The 19076-nt window shown below is 30.0% G+C and overlaps 4 protein-coding genes and 2 pseudogenes across 6 annotated transcripts, besides 2 other annotated features; 2 read left to right on the top strand and 4 right to left on the bottom strand.

Annotated features, from left to right (window-relative positions):
- Positions 1-149: 149 nt before the first annotated feature.
- Positions 150-2083, bottom strand: TVAGG3_0259790 (protein kinase protein; the record flags this gene model as incomplete). Its single annotated transcript, XM_001327984.1, has 1 exon — positions 344-1591. The coding sequence occupies one exon, from the start codon at positions 1589-1591 to the stop codon at positions 344-346; it is 1248 nt and encodes a 415-aa protein (XP_001328019.1).
- Positions 2084-6036: 3953 nt separating this feature from the next.
- Positions 6037-17765: a mobile genetic element.
- On the top strand, positions 6772-7163 carry TVAGG3_0259780 (annotated as a pseudogene). The gene has a single exon. A coding segment is annotated over exon 1 (392 nt).
- Positions 7196-7684, top strand: TVAGG3_0259770 (uncharacterized protein; the record flags this gene model as incomplete). Its single annotated transcript, XM_051228313.1, has 1 exon — positions 7196-7684. The coding sequence occupies one exon, from the start codon at positions 7196-7198 to the stop codon at positions 7682-7684; it is 489 nt and encodes a 162-aa protein (XP_051098043.1).
- TVAGG3_0259760 (uncharacterized protein) lies at positions 7932-8261 on the bottom strand (the record flags this gene model as incomplete). Its single annotated transcript, XM_051228312.1, has 1 exon — positions 7932-8261. One exon carries the CDS (start codon positions 8259-8261, stop codon positions 7932-7934), a length of 330 nt encoding a protein of 109 aa, XP_051098042.1.
- TVAGG3_0259750 lies at positions 8481-10256 on the bottom strand (annotated as a pseudogene). Its single transcript has one exon. A coding segment is annotated over exon 1 (1776 nt).
- On the bottom strand, positions 14985-15927 carry TVAGG3_0259740 (DNA/RNA polymerase superfamily; the record flags this gene model as incomplete). Its single annotated transcript, XM_051228311.1, has 1 exon — positions 14985-15927. A coding segment is annotated over one exon (943 nt), but the record flags the coding sequence as incomplete, so codon positions are not given.
- Positions 17766-18725: 960 nt separating the features above from the next.
- Positions 18726-19076: part of a mobile genetic element that runs on past the window's edge.

Genomic DNA, 19076 nt, shown 5'->3' with positions numbered 1-19076 from the left:
TGCATCATAAACGATGTATTAAATATGAAATTAAAAGAATTAGTTCAGTAATAGCAGCTTTATTCATGCTTTCACCAAAATTCCACTTTTATACTCATTGCCTAATATGAACAGCTTATCATATATTATATTTTGAAAAAGATATTATTCTTTGATTGAAATTAATGTCAACACAAGTCAATGATCATACAATATAGTATTATGATTCATGCAAATTAAGTATTATGATTCATGCAAATTAAGTATTATGATTCTGGATTTAAAACAACACAGAAAGAAAAATAATTTTAATCATGTTAAAAGCAAGAAAATTAAACTTATCCGCATATATTATTTGCATATATCAATTAAATAGAGAGTTTCCTTTTATGGAGCATCTCCTTGCATTTTGGATTTCTATCAAAGGAAGTTTTCTGTTGTCAAAAGCAGAATCTCTCCTTATTCTTTTGTTTTGCTTCATGTTTCCGGTTATAAATGGATGAGAAAGAGCAGATGATGCCGATGCTCTTGCATCTGGGTTTAATTGAAGCATCAATCTCATCAAATTAATGAAAAGAAGGACTTCATTGTCCTGTCTACGGGACTCTTCGCATATAAATGCTTCGAAATTACCTGGTAAGTAGTTTTTTGGGTCAATCATCCATTCATCTGTTGATGCGGCGATTGAATCACTGCCCATCTTGCGTATTACTGAATGGGGGAAGATTCCAAGCCGTTGCTGGATGATTCTAATCATATCAAGTTCATCTGCGCCCGGAAAAAGGGGTTTTCCGATAAATAGTTCGACAGCAACGCATGCCGTGGACCATATATCTACTCCGGGCCCGTAAGATGATCGCATTAGTATCTCTGGCGCTCGATAATATCTGGATTGCATGTATTGTGCGTTTTGGTTGTATCCCATTGAAGATGAGCTCCAATCTATCAAAGATATATTCAAAACATCTTGATTTTCGAACTCATCGCGCATGATTGAAAACGAAAGATTCGAAATTGCATTTTTATATGCTTCGAATGAGGTTAGGTTACCTGCTTTACGTAGAGAAAAGATTATATTTTCAGGCTTGATATCACCGTGAACAAGACCTTTGTTTTCCATCTCTGCTAATCCTTTAAGAATCTGAATTAAGATTGTTCTGACTGCTGAAAGAGGAAAACCTTTGTTTTTCCTCATACTTAAGCCATGGAACAATGACGGACCACCCAACTCCATTAAGAAGCCTAAATGTCCATCAATTTTGAAAGATGTTAAATATGATGGGAAAACAGAAAATCGTCCAGTATTAAAGTTTCGATGAGTTAATGGTAATATCAAAATTTCGTTTTCAGCTTGTGAAATTGCAACACTATTTGTCTTAAAAATTTTCAAGCAAAGCATTGTGCTGACGATTGTTGGTTGTTTCTCGCATTCAACGACTTGAACAGCAAAAACTGAACCACTTATTCCACGTCCGAGAGGAGCTAAAATTTTGACAGAGATTTCGTGATTTTCGTCCCAGATAACTTTATCTGTGACACGATAATCGTCTTCTCCAGACTTAGAATTCCACATTTCCCATGACGAATCAGAAATACCTTCTGTTTCAGACATAGGAAATGCTAGGAAAAAAATTTACGATAGAAAAAAAAATCATTTCAAAAGAGAAAAATCAAGTCAGTTGTTCTTCAATCGGTTTAGATGTCTTGAATCATGTGAGAGGCAAATTTATCAATTCAGATTTCGACATTATCGTTGAAAATAACAACAAAAAATGCAAAATGTCATTTGACTAGTGTTCTGACATTTGCAAAATTGTCATGAAATCATTTTTGTTATTTATCCAGTCCAAATTCAGAATAATATATTTTTGAAACTATATTTTGACAAAAAGAATCTTTTCAGAACATTTTTAATGAGTAGTAGATGAGTGCGGGTTGTGTGACTTTTTTTGTTACATCTATATATAGACGATGCATTAAAATATATTTATTTATAAATCATTAAAAAATTAACATTAATTTTAAAATAATTTATTTTTTTATCTTTTATAAAAGAAGCTATATATAGATGATGTCAGATATTCCGCGATTAATTAAACATTGTTTAAATCCTGAATGGGTTAAACTTCAATTTAAAAATGAAGATTGTGAATTATTAAATGAATATGAAAGCCAAAATAAGCTAATGAGGTATAAATATAATGATAAAGAATATTTAATTTCATGGAATCAATGGAGTCATAATCAAAGACCTCATAAACGAGAAGAAAAAATTGAAAATAATGAAATGGAAATCATTGATGACATTAAAGAGGATGGAATTCCTAAATTTTGTAGAAAAATTTAGAACTAAGTTAGGAGCATATAAACGTAGAGTATTAAATCCTGAATATCTTAAACATTTATTTAAAAAGGAAGACTGTGAATTATTAAACGTTAATGATTATGAAAATGCAAAATCAAAACTGAGATATAAATATATTGGAAGTGATGAAAGATGCAAAGATAAAGATAAAGTTTATACAGTTTCATATAATAACTGGCACACGTTAGGGATTAGAAAACATTTAGGAGATTATGGTAAAAGTTCTGAATTCTTTAAATCTAGTATATACGAGAGAGTAAAAGAAATTAGAAATAATTATCATTCATGAATGAAAAATAAACTTTAAAAATTCATGTCTTACATTTATGAATAATTTATTTTTATTTTGTATGAAACCAATATTAAAAATTCATGTCTTACATTTTTTGAAATAATTTATTTTTTTAATTCGTATGAAAATGAGTGATCAAGATTCGTAACCGTCAATCAATTAATGGATGTTCTTTCACCAATTCTTGAAAATGTTAAACAAGTAGATGTTTATTTCGATGATTATGTAGAAAGTATATATTATAAAGGTAAGTTTAATATTAAACCTATTGCTTTTGCATTTGATAATAAATTAATTGAAAATGCAAAAATTTGGGAATTAATTCCAGATATTGAATTTATAACAAATATTAATGATAAATGGTTTAAACGAATTCCAACCACAAAAGTTCTTTGTAAATTAATGATCAAAACTGAGGAAAAAGAATTTAACGGGTTTAAATATCATCCAAATAAAGTTTCAGAACTAGAAAATGAAAAACTTCAGAAAAATTAAACGATAGACTTTCAAATGATCGTATTGAAAAAATAAATAAACTAGCAGAAGTTGCATTTAATAATGAAATATTTGATGAATATAACCTTGAACTCAGTGATGGACTTTAAGGACCCGGGCTCAACGAGTCATGATTTATGAAATCAATAATTTGATTTATTCGCTCTTCAATAATTTCTATTCTTTTTGTTAAATCATCAATTTTCATTAATGAGGTGATTCTTGATTGAGGAATAGATTTTAAACTAACAACACCTTTTATTTTTGAAATTTTGAATCCATGACCTCCGGGTCTTGGACTCTGTCCTCAACTTTAAACATTTTATTCAATTTACATGTTGTCAATTCTTCAAATAATTTTTATTATTAGCATAATAGTCATTAAATTCATCAACAGATGAAAAAATTTTTATTTCAGTAATTGGTTTAACAACGTTTATTTTTTGTTGAACATTTTCACTTTCATTTATTTCTTCCTCTCTGTTTCATTTATTTTTAAAATCGGTTTCATTTATCATTAAATAAAAATTAGAATATAAGTGATGAAATATATTTTTTAATTAATATTAAATCAGAGATGGCGGCAGGATTCTTTAAAAAATTATGGGAAGGAATTAAGAAAGCTGCAAGTTGGGTTCATCAAAAGATTATTAAACCCGTTGCAAACTTTTTGGCACCAGTAGCGAAAACGGCAGGAACTATCATAGGAGGAGTATTAGGTGCTAAAGCAGGTAATCCGGCGATGGGAGCACAAGCAGGTAACGCAGTTGGTGGAATTGCTGAAGGAATACTTAATAAAATAGGGGGTAGATAGTGGAAAAATAAATAAATATTATTTTTATCTTAGTATCGGTTGTAGTCGACGATAAACCTTATCTCCTTTATTTAATACTTCCCTTACCGGAACATTAGGTGCTATTTGTTCAGCAACGTCACTAATTGCTTCTTTATTCTTAAATATCCAATTTGCTCCTTTCTTAATCCCTTCCCAAACTTTATGCGCTCCTCTTTTTACTTTATCCCACAGTTTCTTAAAGAATCCTGCAGCCATAGTTGATTATTTCATTAAAATTAAAAATTCATTTTCATCTTTTAATTTTGATTTTTTATTTAATAATAAATGACGACTAACTATTTAGTGCCAAACACTAAACCGATTAATGGAAATGTATTTCATTCATTCGAAAAGATAAATGAAATATTCGCAAAGAATGATGGAGAAGATATTATAGAGAACTTGAAAGTTCATGCTATGACTCTGATGCTCCATATTTTGATGATAAACAAACTCATTTAAGAATTACAAATCCGGCTCATGATGTGAACCAATTAGGTGACACATATATTAAACGCAAAGTTAAAGCAACTCTAGTTTCAAATAAAGCTTTCACATGTGATGCCGCTTTTAAATGCATGCGTTTATTCGTTGGTTATAAATCATCAAATCAAAGCTTTAAGCAATTAGAAGTAGAAACCGAAAGAGGTGATGCTGGTTATCTTCAGATGGATTGCGCCCGTGAATCTTTCGCATTTGCAACATATAAACCAAAATCAGAAAGGAAAGTTAAAAAGTTTGTTCATTCGTTATATAATAATGTTCAAAATATGATAACTCAGTATGTGGTAAATATATTGACCCTTCAGAAGTTTTCAAGAAAGCAAATGAAGAAGTTGATGTCACTTTTATATGATTATTCCGGTAAATGATTTGTTAGCATTTCAGGCGTTCGATGATTATCCTAAATCATTTGGTGAAATCATTCTTAAATATTATGTTTTCAGGGATACTTTAGTATTTTGTCAGGTTGACCCGTTAAGAGTTGCTGATTTACAAAATTACGTTTATGAAAAATAACTGATGAAAATTATGAAAAGATTATGAATCATGTTTATAAATATGATCGCAAATTCCAACAAATCGGACTTCCTGCCAAATTAATTACAAGCTTAGCCACTACATCTGCTGACGCAACAGTTGAAGACGTTATTATTTCATGCACAAAGATGGAAGTTTTAGAGGATAAATGCATTACACCAGGATACGGTTTAATTGAAGAATCAGTTAAAGCAATACCACGTTTATTTAGTAAGGAAGAAGATCCATTCATGATTCCAGCTCAACATATTGACGTTCGTTCACTAAATGGAGGTTGCATCACTCCTGAAGGTATTAGCTCAGATTTCTCATACGCTCTTCATAATGTTACAGATGTTGTGTTAACATTTCCGAAGAATGCAATGCAAAGAACAGTTTTAGAAAATCCAATGCTTCGAGGTCTTCAGGTCACTATAGATTCCAGAAACTTCCCCGATCAAGCGATGACCACAGTGGTGACATATTCTTTACACGTATGCTTCAAGCTTCTGATTTAGATGGAGTGAATGAATGCACAGAAGAATACGAGGACTCATTAACTAGACCACTGAATGATGATGATGGCACACCATTAGCTAGAACATGGAAAGACCAAACTTCATTCTTATGCACTATTCCAGTTCAACGTTGGAGCGGGTATATTCTTTGATGGATTAGAAACTTTCAACTCACAAGTTACAGTACAAGTGAAAGCTTATCCAATCATTCAGGGTGAAAATGACACTTACTGTTCAAAAGTGACAAATCCTCTCAGGTTTGGTTTACTAGGACTACATATTGGACATGGACACCGGATGAAGGTTTGAAATATCATCCAACAGGTACACCACCGCAGTATAGAAGTTCATATGATGAAATATTGATGAATAGAAATGTTTAAAATTATAAATTTATTTTTGATTAAATGGATTTAAATTCATCCACCCCTTATGAAGAATTAGCAGAGTATATAATACATACGTAGATGATATGATTAATGAAGCATTGAGTGATAATAGAAATGCTCTATCTAAGGAAAAATTAATGAAAATTCCATATTCTGAATTTACTTAAATTCAATCACTGCAGCAATTGTAAACAAAATAAAGGTAAAACATTAACGATATTAAAACAAATTATCATTATTGCTAACACTTCACCCTATTCACATGTGTTAATTTATATCAACCGTTCAGGTTCACCTTCAGATGATACATTTGAATCTTTAAAGCATTTAATCAAAATTCCAATTATTTATTTATCACAAGAAGAAGCAGAAGATTATTTAAAAAACTTTGTAATGTATAAAGAAATATAATACAATCAAGAAGCAAGGATTAGAGGATAAAATTATTGATAAACAACGGGATGAATTATTTGAAACACTTTCTATTTCAAATTTTGATAGAGAATTTTTGCATTCACTCATTTTTCTAGATGATGCGGTGAAATCAAAACTAATAACTAATGAGAAATCATATTTTAATCAATTATTAACTCAATGTCGACACATTCAGTGTTCATTCTTCATGGCTGTTCAATACTTTAAAGCATTAAGCACAAACATTAAATCAAACCTGTCCACCCTTTTCATTTTCAGTGGGTTTAGTCGTCAACAGTTGAACGTTATGCTTTATCAAGTGAATTTACCAATGAGCATTAATAACTTTACACACAATATCAGCAATTAGGTGAACATGGAAAAATAATAGTTGATTTAAATAAAGGTTCCATTAAATTCGAATAACTTTTTATAATAATTTTATTTTTTATTTATAATTAAACATGACAGAAATTGCAAATCTTCTACAGGTTCCATTAAAACAAGGAACAAACAAAAAGGGTGCATATAATAGAACTATGAAAGTCCAGACGGAATGAAAGAATTAGTCCACATTGTTGCCGGTCTTCAAAAGGATGTTAAACAAATGAGAAACGTTTTAACATTACCAGAAGCTCAAGCATATGCCAAACGTCACGGACCAAATTGGGAAGCACACGAAGCAGACATTACGGGTCCAAATGGAAAACCTGATGGAATAAATGAAGTTTTCGTTACTGATGGTCAAGGAAATATTAAAGTCATAAATGGGTATAAATTAACAATGACGGATTATCCTAAACGTAAAGCATATAATGAACATTATCCTATGCAATTTGAGAAGCGGGAAGGTTAAACCATTTAAACAGATTTCTCAATAGTGCTAAAATGCAGGAAATTCTTGAGTTTTGGTTGAAAGAATACGGTCGAGCCAAAAGTGGCTCAACCTCAAAACAAGCATTTTATGAGCTTACTAAGGGCGTTATGAATGAATTCAAAGGTATTTACATACATGCTGACCTCGTTCATTTTGTTGCTGAATGGTGCTCTGTAAAGTATGCATTTTATGTCAAAGATATTATGGACTCCATAGACAAGAAAGTTCATGAGAAGTTAGATGAAGAAGAACTCGAAGATACAGTGGAGAATGCTAAACCTTTGTTCGAAGAAGAAGTTGGAAAAATGTGTGAAAAACAATTAGAACATGAACGTGAGATATATTATGGTTATAGAGATTCTCCATACGAACTAGACCAATGGGAACAAGAAGATTTAAAGAGAGAATTTAGAGAATATGAACTCGCTAAGATAGCATTTGAAGCTGCAGAAAAGAAGTTAAAAGTTTGGGGTCGTTTTGTACAAAAATATTGTGAGTAAATGAACCATTTATTTTTAAAGAACTGAAGGTGCTACCATGTTACCATGTTGACAACATGACATTTTGACAACAACACAGGAGGAAGGTAGTTATGAATTATTTTTAAAGAACTGAAGGTGCTACCATGTTACCATGTGCTACCAGGTCATTTAACTTCTCTGAAAAAGTGTGACAACATGACATTTTGACAACAACACAGGATTAATGCAAAAATAAATTCAAATCATACTTTATAAAGCTAGACCTTCAGGTCTCGCCGCTTAGCGGCTCATTTACAGGTATTTCATCATCAGTAAATGATTCCTCATTATCGTTTGGTTCAACCTGTTTATATAATCCTTTCATTTCTTCTTTCAAAACATAATACCATGTTTGTTTACCGTCTATTCTTCTATGTTTCCTATCACATTTATCCTTAATACTCATTTGAAAGTTTTTGTCTTTCATGTCTGATGGTTTGCAGAATAAAGCATTTTCACACGTCATACCTGCACACAATTCATCATAATGTGTATTTATCCATACATCAAAAGGATTTGATGATAATTCAATTAAATCTTGTTTGGCTTCAGTCATCGGTATGATTCGTACATTAAATGATGAAAGGTCATATTGCATAAAATACGTCAGTAAATTATCATAAAATTCCTTTGTGCATGAATCCATTAAATTCTTGAAGTAATCAAATTGACCCTTGAATTTACCATTAACTCTTAAAACTACGTATCTTCTGTCTCCAACTTCAATTTTGACAGGGTAGACGTTGTTAGTTACGAAAATGAAGTTTGCAACGTTCTGAGCTGTTCTTCTGGGTTGATTCTTTTCATTAATTCTTATCTCATTATCCGTAATAATTGATTTCAAAGCGTTGAAGTTTGCGAGTTGTCTTCACCCACATTCTTGAGTTCATTAAGTACAAGAAACATTTATTTTCAACTACTGAATTGAAATTACCCGTTAGCTCACTTATTTCGGTAATGTTTTTACATGAATAACCAGCGAGAAGTTCAGAAATAATGTCTGTAAATCTGTTTTTACCTGTTCCCTGAAGTCCTTTCAAAATAATTGCTGTTTCATTCTTGATTCCGGGATGTTGAATCATTGATGCAATCCAGCCGAGAAGGTATTTATACACTTCATCGTTATTATCACAAATGGCTTCTTTAATGAAATTCATAAACATCTCAATTTTTGAGTATCTGGTTTTTCGAGAACGTTGTATTTATAACCTTGAAACGTTGAGAAAACATCTGGGGAATCAGATTTAAAGCAAACACCCTTAACGGTTAATGAAGACAATTGATTTAGTAGTACATCCCATGCTGTTATGGTTTTACCTTCTTCTTTAAATAATTTAATCATTTTGAGTGACTCTTTCATGTTTGACTGAAGAACAAATGATTATTTGATTCATTTTGTCGTGGATATTATAGTCCTTTTGAATGAAATATTTATTTCCACAATCTACAAAACGGATTACACGTGATAAATCCTCAATTACTTCAGAACTGTTTTTATACTGATGATTTTCAGCCTTGCGTCTAATATCTGTTATCAAAAACGAGTCATCAAGTTTGATATCAAATGTTATTTTTGGCTTACGTAATAAAGGTAAAACATATTCATCATAATATTCCTTTTGATATAGTTTTAGAATCTTCACTAAAACAAATGGAGAAGTCATTAAATGTGTCATATCTACTACGTGCTTTTTCAAAATTACTTTTTGCATTTTCTGTTAAACTGCAGAAGTTATAAACGTTATCGTATGCTTCATTAATTAAATGATCCGGTAACGAATTAATAGCTTGAAACAGTGTGAATAATGTTATTTCTTTTTCTAAATTCATGTTTCCACCGTCATTATGTACTTCAAAATCACAGATGCCATCAACTATGCTCTGAGCTAGTTTATCGTCAATGTTTACATCTTTGTTTTCATTCATGATAGTCTTTATTTCTTCATTCTTCTGTTCAACTCTTACCTTAATATTCAAATCATTTAATATATCATTCACTGTTCTAGTTAATGTTGAATCATAACTTCCACGAATGAATGAGTATGTATTGATTGGTTCTGTTGCATTCTTGCGAACTCTTGAATCAGCACATAACCACTAAAGAACGCTTTGAATCATCCATAGAAGTCATGATATCAATTATCATAATCATTGCAGGAATAACATTTAATCATTCTGTTCGAAACTGCATAGAAGAAATTAGTGTTGCAATAAATGTGAAGACTCCTGAAGCGGTTTTAACGATAACATCTTTATCCGAAAGTTTTGATAAATGTCTTTCTAACTGTTTCTTTAAGAGTTCATCATTGTACGATTTATTGATATCAACATCTATAATCGTTAAATTTGATATTTTATTTACTAATAAGCCATACCAGTTTTCCTTCCTCTTTCCTCCATCATGTTTGAGGTAGTTATGTAAATCAATCCTGTTTTCACCAATTCTTTCGTTGAGGGTTTTAGTTTCTGCCACAACTAATTCCTCAGCTAATGAATAATAACTTTTTCATCAGAAACGATAATAGTTGCTGTTGTTGTTTGTTGCTGTCATTTATATAGGAATAAAAAATAAAAATAATTTTAAAACTAACTTTATTTTTGGGCTGCATCATATTTCCTGAACTGTTGTCAAAATGTATGTTGTCACACTTTTTCAGAGAAGTTAAATGACCTGGTAGCACATGGTAACATTGGTACACCTTCAGTTCTTCAAAAATAATTCATAACTACCTTCCTCCTGTGTTGTTGTCAAATATGTCATGTTGTCAACACACTTTTTCAGAGAAGTTAAATGACCTGGTAGCACATGGTAGCATGGTAGCACCTTCAGTTCTTCAAAAATAATTCATAACTACCTTTCCTCCTGAACTGTTGTCAAAATGTCATGTTGTCACACTTTTCAGAGAAGTTAAATGACCTGGTAGCACATGGTAACGATGGTAGCACCTTCAGTTCTTCAAAAATAATTCATAACTACCTTCCTCCTGTGTTGTTGTCAAAATGTCATGTTGCAACTTTTCAGAGAAGTTAAATGACCTGGTAGCACATGGTAGCATGGTAGCACCTTCAGTTCTTCAAAAATAATTCATAACTACCTTCCTCCTGAACTGTTGTCAAAATGTCATGTTGTCACACTTTTTCAGAGAAGTTAAATGACCTGGTAGCACATGGTAGCATGGTAGCACCTTCAGTTCTTCAAAAATAATTAATTATTGAATAACCTAAAAACATGAGACTTTGTCTCCGGACTCTTTGAGTCACTTCACGATAAAATAAGTGATAACAAATTTTTATTTTTATCATAAATGAATACCCCACAAGCTCAAGATTTACCACGAATCATAACAAGGGAGGAAATGATAAAAAATGATGCAAGAACATGTTAAAAATAACAAACCACTAAAATTGAGAAAATGTGGTTATGCGGTAATGATGGAAAGAGAGATGTTGTCGAAGAGGAATAAAAATTAAATTTGGATAGAGTTTAAAAATTCATCTTTATTAAATTCATCTCTTCCAATCAATTTATTTATTCTATTAAATTCTTTTATTTTTGCTTCACTCAGTTTAAGGATTGAACGATAAGTTTCTAATTTTTCGATTATTTCTTTCCTCTCTTTATCGTTTTCAACCCCACCACATTGTGGCTTCTTTTTGTAATAACATATTTTTTGATTTAATTCTGTTTAGTTTCTTTTTATATTCATCGTCTGGACTCTTGACTGCTTCGTTGTTACTCATTTCTTACGAAATAAAAAAATTAAATATTATTTAAATATAATGGAGTAATAAAATAAATCGGAATTTCTATTAATTTATTGTCAACTTCAACTAATGCATTGCCGTTAATATATCTAACAAATTCAGCTATTGTGTCAAATCTTCGTCTTCTTTTTGTCATTGATTTATCAGTTTTTCCATAATCGAGATGAATCAAAACTTTATCCCCTTGTTTAAAATTCATGAGCCCCGAATTAATTTGTTCACGTTTAACATCATTCAACCTTTCCATTTGCTTTCTAATATATTCCCATTCTTTTGAAATATCATTTTTCATTTCCACCGGTTTCATGTTTATTGTTCTATGCCATGTATTATTGTAATAATATACTAACTGCTGTATGATGGAGTCATGATTTCCATCCCAGTATATCTGACCATTAACCCCTAACGCATCTCTAAGAGTTCTCATTACCGCATCAACTATTTTATTATGAAACGTATATGGAGAGGATGAAAAGTAAAAATTAATTTGTGGGAAATAATGAGCCATAGCTGCCTGAAATCCTTTATCACCATCACCCCTTATATTATCTACTCTTTCATGATCTAGTAAGTATTGAATAGCTCTTCTTGTTTCCTGTTCTGTTTTCCCTTTCACCGAATGCAATATAAATATCTGGTGTTAATGTTAATGGCAAATAAATAAGTAACGTTTCCTCTTGAATATTCTAAATGATCGATTTCGTATGAATATGGATATGGTGCAAATGAAGGGCGACTAAATTTTTCCTTTAACGGTTGAATTTTTGGGTCAGTTGGTTTATTTAATATTTTGAAATCCTTTTTAAAATCTTTTTGCTTCTTTAATGTTTGAAATGGATATAATAAAGTGAATGATGAAGGATTAACTGAAGGAGGAGGAGGTACTGTCGTTGGAGGGTTTGGTGTTGCAGGTGGTTTAATTTTATCTGCTTTGATTTTGGAATTCATTCCTTCCTTCATTAATTCTGGATGTATTCTATTCATTTGTTTTAAATATGCTGTATATAAAGGTTTGATATACTTTCCCGCTTCGAGTTTATGTTGAAGGATGAATTCCAAAAGTTGATCTTCATTTAAAAGTCGGGCTGAATATGGTTTAACTAATGAATCATAAATTAAAGCTTGTGCTTCATTTATGGTCTGAAGGACCTGGGCGTTTTGCACCTTTTGTTTTTGTTCCTTTGGTTTTTGCGGCTCAGGATTATATAATTTATATAATTTATATAATTCATCAATATCTTCTTCTGTTAATACTTTATTTTTGAAATCTTTCAATTGTTTAAGTTGTGATTTACTTTTTCCCTTTGAATATTCATTATTTTTAATTTTGTCTTTAATTTTAGAATTATTTTATCATGATATTTCAAAACTTCATTTTTATAATACGAATAATAATAATCCATATCATCACCCGTTATATTGTTATCATGTTTTTGGAGATATGATTTTAATTCATAATAATTAAGAAAATTTTGATTAAGTACTAAATCATCAATTAAATTTTTTAAATCTACGCTATTCATTTATATAAAAATAAAATAAGTGTTTTAAGGGTGCCCGCCTCTTTGAATCATAGTATCAAAACCATTATTTACGGTTCCTTTTGTCTCTTCTGTGGCATTTTATTAAATAAATGGCATACAACATCCATTTTCACAACATACAGCCTTAGTGTGTGCTCCTGTTAATGCAGTCTTACGATTGTTAAGCGAGTCATTGACCCGTTTTTAAGTTGTAAATTAATATTCTGACCATCAAATATCACTTTATCATTTATTATATCCAAATAATTTTTAGGTGTTAATTGTTTATTTTGTCGTAAACTAACTCCTTTCATTTTTTGTGCAATCTTTTTAAAATCACTTCCATCAATTGAACCGTTGAATGAAGTATAACACTTAGGACATAAAGCAACCATGTTATCACCTTGTTCTCAATTGCTAAACCCAATAACTTCTTCTCATGTGCTTTTTCTTCAGCTTTATTCTTTAATTTAGGTTTAAATTTCTCATTAAAAACAGAAGAAATCAAAAGGTGCGAATTTGTAAATGTTTTTATCATAAAATTTTTTATCGGTTACAATTGCTTGAAATGCTTGAGTGTTAGGAAGATTTGGGTCGCCAGCGATTGCCCAATAAGATGAATCAGTATCACCTTCAATGAAATGAAAACGATTAACATCCATGCATTTATACATAAAATCATAAATGAAAACCAAATACCAGTATTTTGCGTTATCTAAAGTGAAGAATGCCTCTTGTAAACATGTATCACATCTATAAAATCTATCTTTAAGCATCACTTGATACGTATCCTCTCCTATTTCTCTTATGTTTTTAAACTTATTTGACATACATGCAACGCGTGCCTTCTGTGCATTCATTATTTTAGTCTTTGCGTAATTTTGTGTATTCATTGCATCGTAACCATATGATCCATTAAGTGAAATCTTGCAAAATAAACTTTTTCCTTTATTTCCTTCTAATTCAGCCTTTTGTCTTTCGTTCATAAATTCATTCGCAAATTCATTAAAAACAAGTATTTTTCGTAAATGTTAAAATTGATTGAATGTCATCAATGATAAAATGAAATCTGTCTATTAGATACCAAAGATAATAAGAAGAAAATGGTTGATATTGGTTGTGTGTTGATGCTAACTGAGTTAATTTCCTCTGTTTCTGGTCAACTGGTAGATTGTTTGATTTCATGTAATTATACATAAAACCACCAATTGTTTTTTCATCTGTGATAATATCAAAGTTTCTTATTATTGGTAAAAAGTTTATGTAATCATTAATGTATTTTTCATCAATGTGACCCTTTACTTCAGCCACGAATAAAGTATTTTTCTTCTTAATTATTCCCAGTGCTTTTGCTTTCTTTGTTGCTGTATCACAAATGATAACACCATTCAATCTTCCCGGCATATACATTTTATGGTCAGTATATTGAATGAAATCATGAGGATTAGATGAAAATGATGAAGGATATAATGAATTAAAGTCAACACCAACGAAATGAGTCATAATGTTGGAAGTGTCCTCATTTGATACAGTTTTAGTTTCTGGATTATATGAAAGTTTATTAATGTGCGTGATTCCTTTAAGATTTACTCTATGTTGAACATTTGATAAACCACCAGTAATTCCATTACGGAGGATGTGATAAGCTTCAACTGAATCTAGAGTCATTGGTAAATTATTTTTTAATGTATAATTTCTTAAATTGATTCTTAAACGTTGAACATCTTCATCTTTATTTGATTTTACGACATTGCAATAACAACACATTAACTGACAATTTTCTTTGGTATGTGGTTTTTCATTATCGATTCTATCTAATGTTGGTTTATTAGCATATGTAAACGCTTTACCACACATTTTGCATTTAGATGAAAGGATTAAATCGTGATAGTATTGATAGTCATCCATTGAAACATTGTTTTTAGTATCCCTTTCTGCTTTTTCATCTTGTTTCTTATATGAATCAATTTTATATTTCCAATACTTTTTTGTTAATTCAAAACTTGATTCCACATTTTCTTCTTCTGGATATGTTTCGTTAGGATTGAAGTTCTTATATGCTAACGCGTAACGAATCATTGATGCATTCGATGATAAAGAAAGATTATGAAGCATGTCAATTTTATAAACAAATGTTTCTTCAATAATTTTATCAATTGGGTCAATCATAATTTCAACGTCTTTATTGCAATAATGAATAAAATATTCTAATCTATTCTCAAAATTTTTAGCATCATTGAGATATATTTGATAATCTGAATCGGATATTGTTTCTTGAGTTAATGCTGAATAAAATGAATCTTTCGTGAATGGTTCCACTTTATATAATTCATCTTCGTAATTCTCCCATGTGATGAATTGATAAGGGAAAAAGGATTTAACACGTGATTTATTGTTTCCGAAATCTTGAGTGAATTGGTCTAATGTTCCACCCGCTATATAATTTCTGATGTCAATAAATCTTAATTCATATGGACAGTTTGTTTTCTTTACAATGATTTGCTTAAATTGAGAAGAAGAACCCAGCATTGATTTTATTTTCCATTTTGCAGTGTTTAAATCACGAAGAATTAAATTTAAATCAAACTTTCCCGAATTAAAACCTATGATATTCACTTTATTGAATTCCTCATCTAGAAGTTCTTTAAATGCTTCCTTCTGTTTTTCATTTAATGTATGGGACAAAGTCCCCGCCGTTTGGTCCGTTTGCGGCTTCATTAATTCTTCATATTGTTCAATATTTGATTTAGCAACTAATGAACAGGTTGAAAATAAAAATTCAATCCAATCAGAGATGAACGAATCACTTGATGTTAAGCAAAAATTCCTCGTAAATGTTTTATCACGGTCTACGACCTCGCCGCTTCGGTCTGAAAGACCTTCAGGACTCAAAGAGTCCGTTTGCGGCTTTATTTTGACAGTTGATGATACCATAAATGGTTTTAAGTAAGCGTTCAAAGTTGCACATTCAGAAAGTTGAAGTTCTTCTTTAGTCTCTAATGTTTCGAAGTCAAAAGTAATATAATATCTTGTTGGTTTATAATATTCCTGCAAATTGTGAGCTAATAGCCATTGATATATCTTCTGTTTCGTGATATGTGGTGCATATGGTTGTTGTGTGTTTTGCAATTGAACGTCTTGAATTAATCTTCCATTATTTTCTTTACATTTCTCACAATGTTTTAAAAATCTTCTTTGGTTTTTCCTTTCTGGGTCATCACGGATAGAATATACTTCTTCTTTGCAAAAGGGGCAAACTTTATATCCTGTGAGTGCTTCAACGTCTGTAATTCTGTCAGCGTGAAGTTTTCCACATGGACTCTGTGTTAATAAAATATTTACTGTTTCAAATTCTGGATCTATCATTATTGATTCCACTAATGGAAAGTCTACCTTATTTATGTCTACGTCTTCTGGTTGAGGATCACAATAATAGAAATCAATATTAACATTTAACATTCTCGCTAATCTCTCACTTTCTGATGAAATGTCAAATCCTTCATATGCATCTATGGCTTCATTTAAATAACTTCTACGAGTTTTAGGATTAACACCATCAGGAATGTTATAGAAGCGTTTAAATAACCTTCTACCTTCTGCTCTAATTTGATTATCATTCATTTTAGCTGTTCCGTTTTTGTTCATTTATGTAAGAATAAAAAATTAAAAAATAAATAAAAATAAAGTTTATTTTTTTTAAAGTCCATAAAATGAATTAAGAACACATAAATTTTTATCATCTGCGACGTGACGAATACATTTTAATTTACTCAAGAATGCGTACCCTGATACATTAAATCTAATTCCTGTCTTATTTAATTTCACAACTTTGAAAAGGAATGTATGAATAGCTATAAAATGATGAGATGATGTTTTATGGGTTGCTTCCATTTTTTCTGAAATAAATGAATAAATATAATGTTTAAAGTTTTCATATCTTTTATATTCTTAATAACGAATGGTATAGACCTTTCAACTTCGTCTTCCTTCGGTGCTGTTCTTTCATATGAAACATTATTAGTATCTTCAATAATGAAACCACAATCGCATAAAATTTTATATGTACCAATTGTTTCTTTTGATATTTTATCTAACAAACAAATCAAAAACTTTATCAACACCTGCACATTTATTTAAATAATAATTTGTGTAAATATCATGGTCTTCTTTCTTAATCGTATTTGTTGCATATGTTACATTTTTCAGTGCTTTTTTGAATTTTTCAGAATCAGAGGAGGTGAAAGTAATAATACATGGATAATCTCCATCGTCAATAAATTGTAACTTATGTTTATGAATAAATTTGTGCCTTCTTCTGAAAGTGTTTCATCTATTTCACCATCTAATAAATTTTTAGTAGATTCCAAAAAGTAATTTTTATATCTTTCTTCATGAGATTTTTGAACTTCTGATTCTGAAGCTGGGATATTCATTAAACCCTCTACTTCATTCTCATTATATTTTTCAACTTCTCTTAATTCCTTAATTTTTTCATCTATTTCATCTCTTATTTTTCCAGTCTTTCAATTTCATCATATTCATCATCTTTAATCCGTTCTTCATAATATTCAGGGAAAACATCAGGTTCTTTAGGTTTTTCTTCTTCAGATGTGGGATATAAGAAATTTATAACATCATCTTTATTCATTTTTCCATCATAATCTAAATCATTTAATAACTCCGCGAATTTTTGACAATTTCTTAAATAATATTTATTAACTTCATAACTCGCCTCCTCTAATATATCCTTTATTTCCTCGTTTGTGAATCCCAATTTTTTAACGTCGTTAGTCTTGACACTCATTTTCATACGAATTAAAAAAATAAATTATTCAAAAATGTAAGACATGAATTTTTAATATTGGTTTCATACAAAATAAAAATAAATTATTCATAATGTAAGACATGAATTTTTAAAGTTTATTTTTTCAATTCATGAATGATAATTATATCTAATTTCTTTTACTCTCTCGTATATACTAGATTTAAAGAATTCAGAACTTTTACCATAATCTCCTAAATGTTTTTCTAATCCCTAACGTGTGCCAGTTATTATATGAAACTGTATAAACTTTATCTTTATCTTTGCATCTTTCATCACTTCCAATATATTTATATCTCAGTTTTGATTTTGCATTTTCATAATCATTAACGTTTAATAATTCACAGTCTTCCTTTTTAAATAAATGTTTAAGATATTCAGGATTTAATACTCTACGTTTAATGCTCCTAACTTAGTTCTAAAGGTTTTTCTACAAAATTTAGGAATTCCATCCTCTTTAATGTCATCAATGATTTCCATTTCATTATTTTCAATTTCTTCTTCTCGTTTATGAGGTCTTTGATTATGACTCCATTGATTCCATGAAATTAAATATTCTTTATCATTATATTTATACCTCATTAGCTTATTTTGGCTTTCATATTCATTTAATAATTCACAATCTTCATTTTTAAATTGAAGTTTAACCCATTCAGGATTTAAACAATGTTTAATTAATCGCGGAATATCTGACATCATCTATATATAGCTTCTTTTATAAAAGATAAAAAAATAAATTATTTTAAAATTAATGTTAATTTTTTAATGATTTATAAATAAATATATTTTAATGCATCGTCTATATATAGATGTAACAAAAAAAGTCACACAACCCGCACTCATCTACTACTTTAATGATCAATTTTATTAAGCATCTAAAATATGAATTATTTGTCGAATTGTTTTTAATTATAGATCCGTATTTTTCCCAAGTGAGCGGGGTATCTCCAATCCCAGCCCTATCGTCCTCCCAGTGTCAGTTTTCAATATAAAATCCAAATTTTTTTTGAAAATAAAAATTTCGAGAAATTTTTCTGATTTTTTTTCTTTGATTTCAATAATTCAAAATAAATTTGGGAGTAAAAAGACACTATTTAATGAAATTCATATGAGTGAATGTGGATAAATACTCTCAAAACATACAATTTATCTATTTTTTCTTTATATTATCAACTAATTAGTGATAATTTTTTTTGAATCAGATTTTTTTTCATTAAAAACATAATATATAACACAACAATGATGCACACATACGTATCTA

This window comes from Trichomonas vaginalis, chromosome V, assembly GCF_026262505.1.
Source record: "Trichomonas vaginalis G3 chromosome V, whole genome shotgun sequence".
NCBI classification, from domain to species: Eukaryota; Parabasalia; order Trichomonadida; family Trichomonadidae; genus Trichomonas; species Trichomonas vaginalis.
The sequence above is the reverse complement of the archived record's forward strand: the minus strand, read 5'-3'. Positions and strand labels throughout refer to the sequence as shown.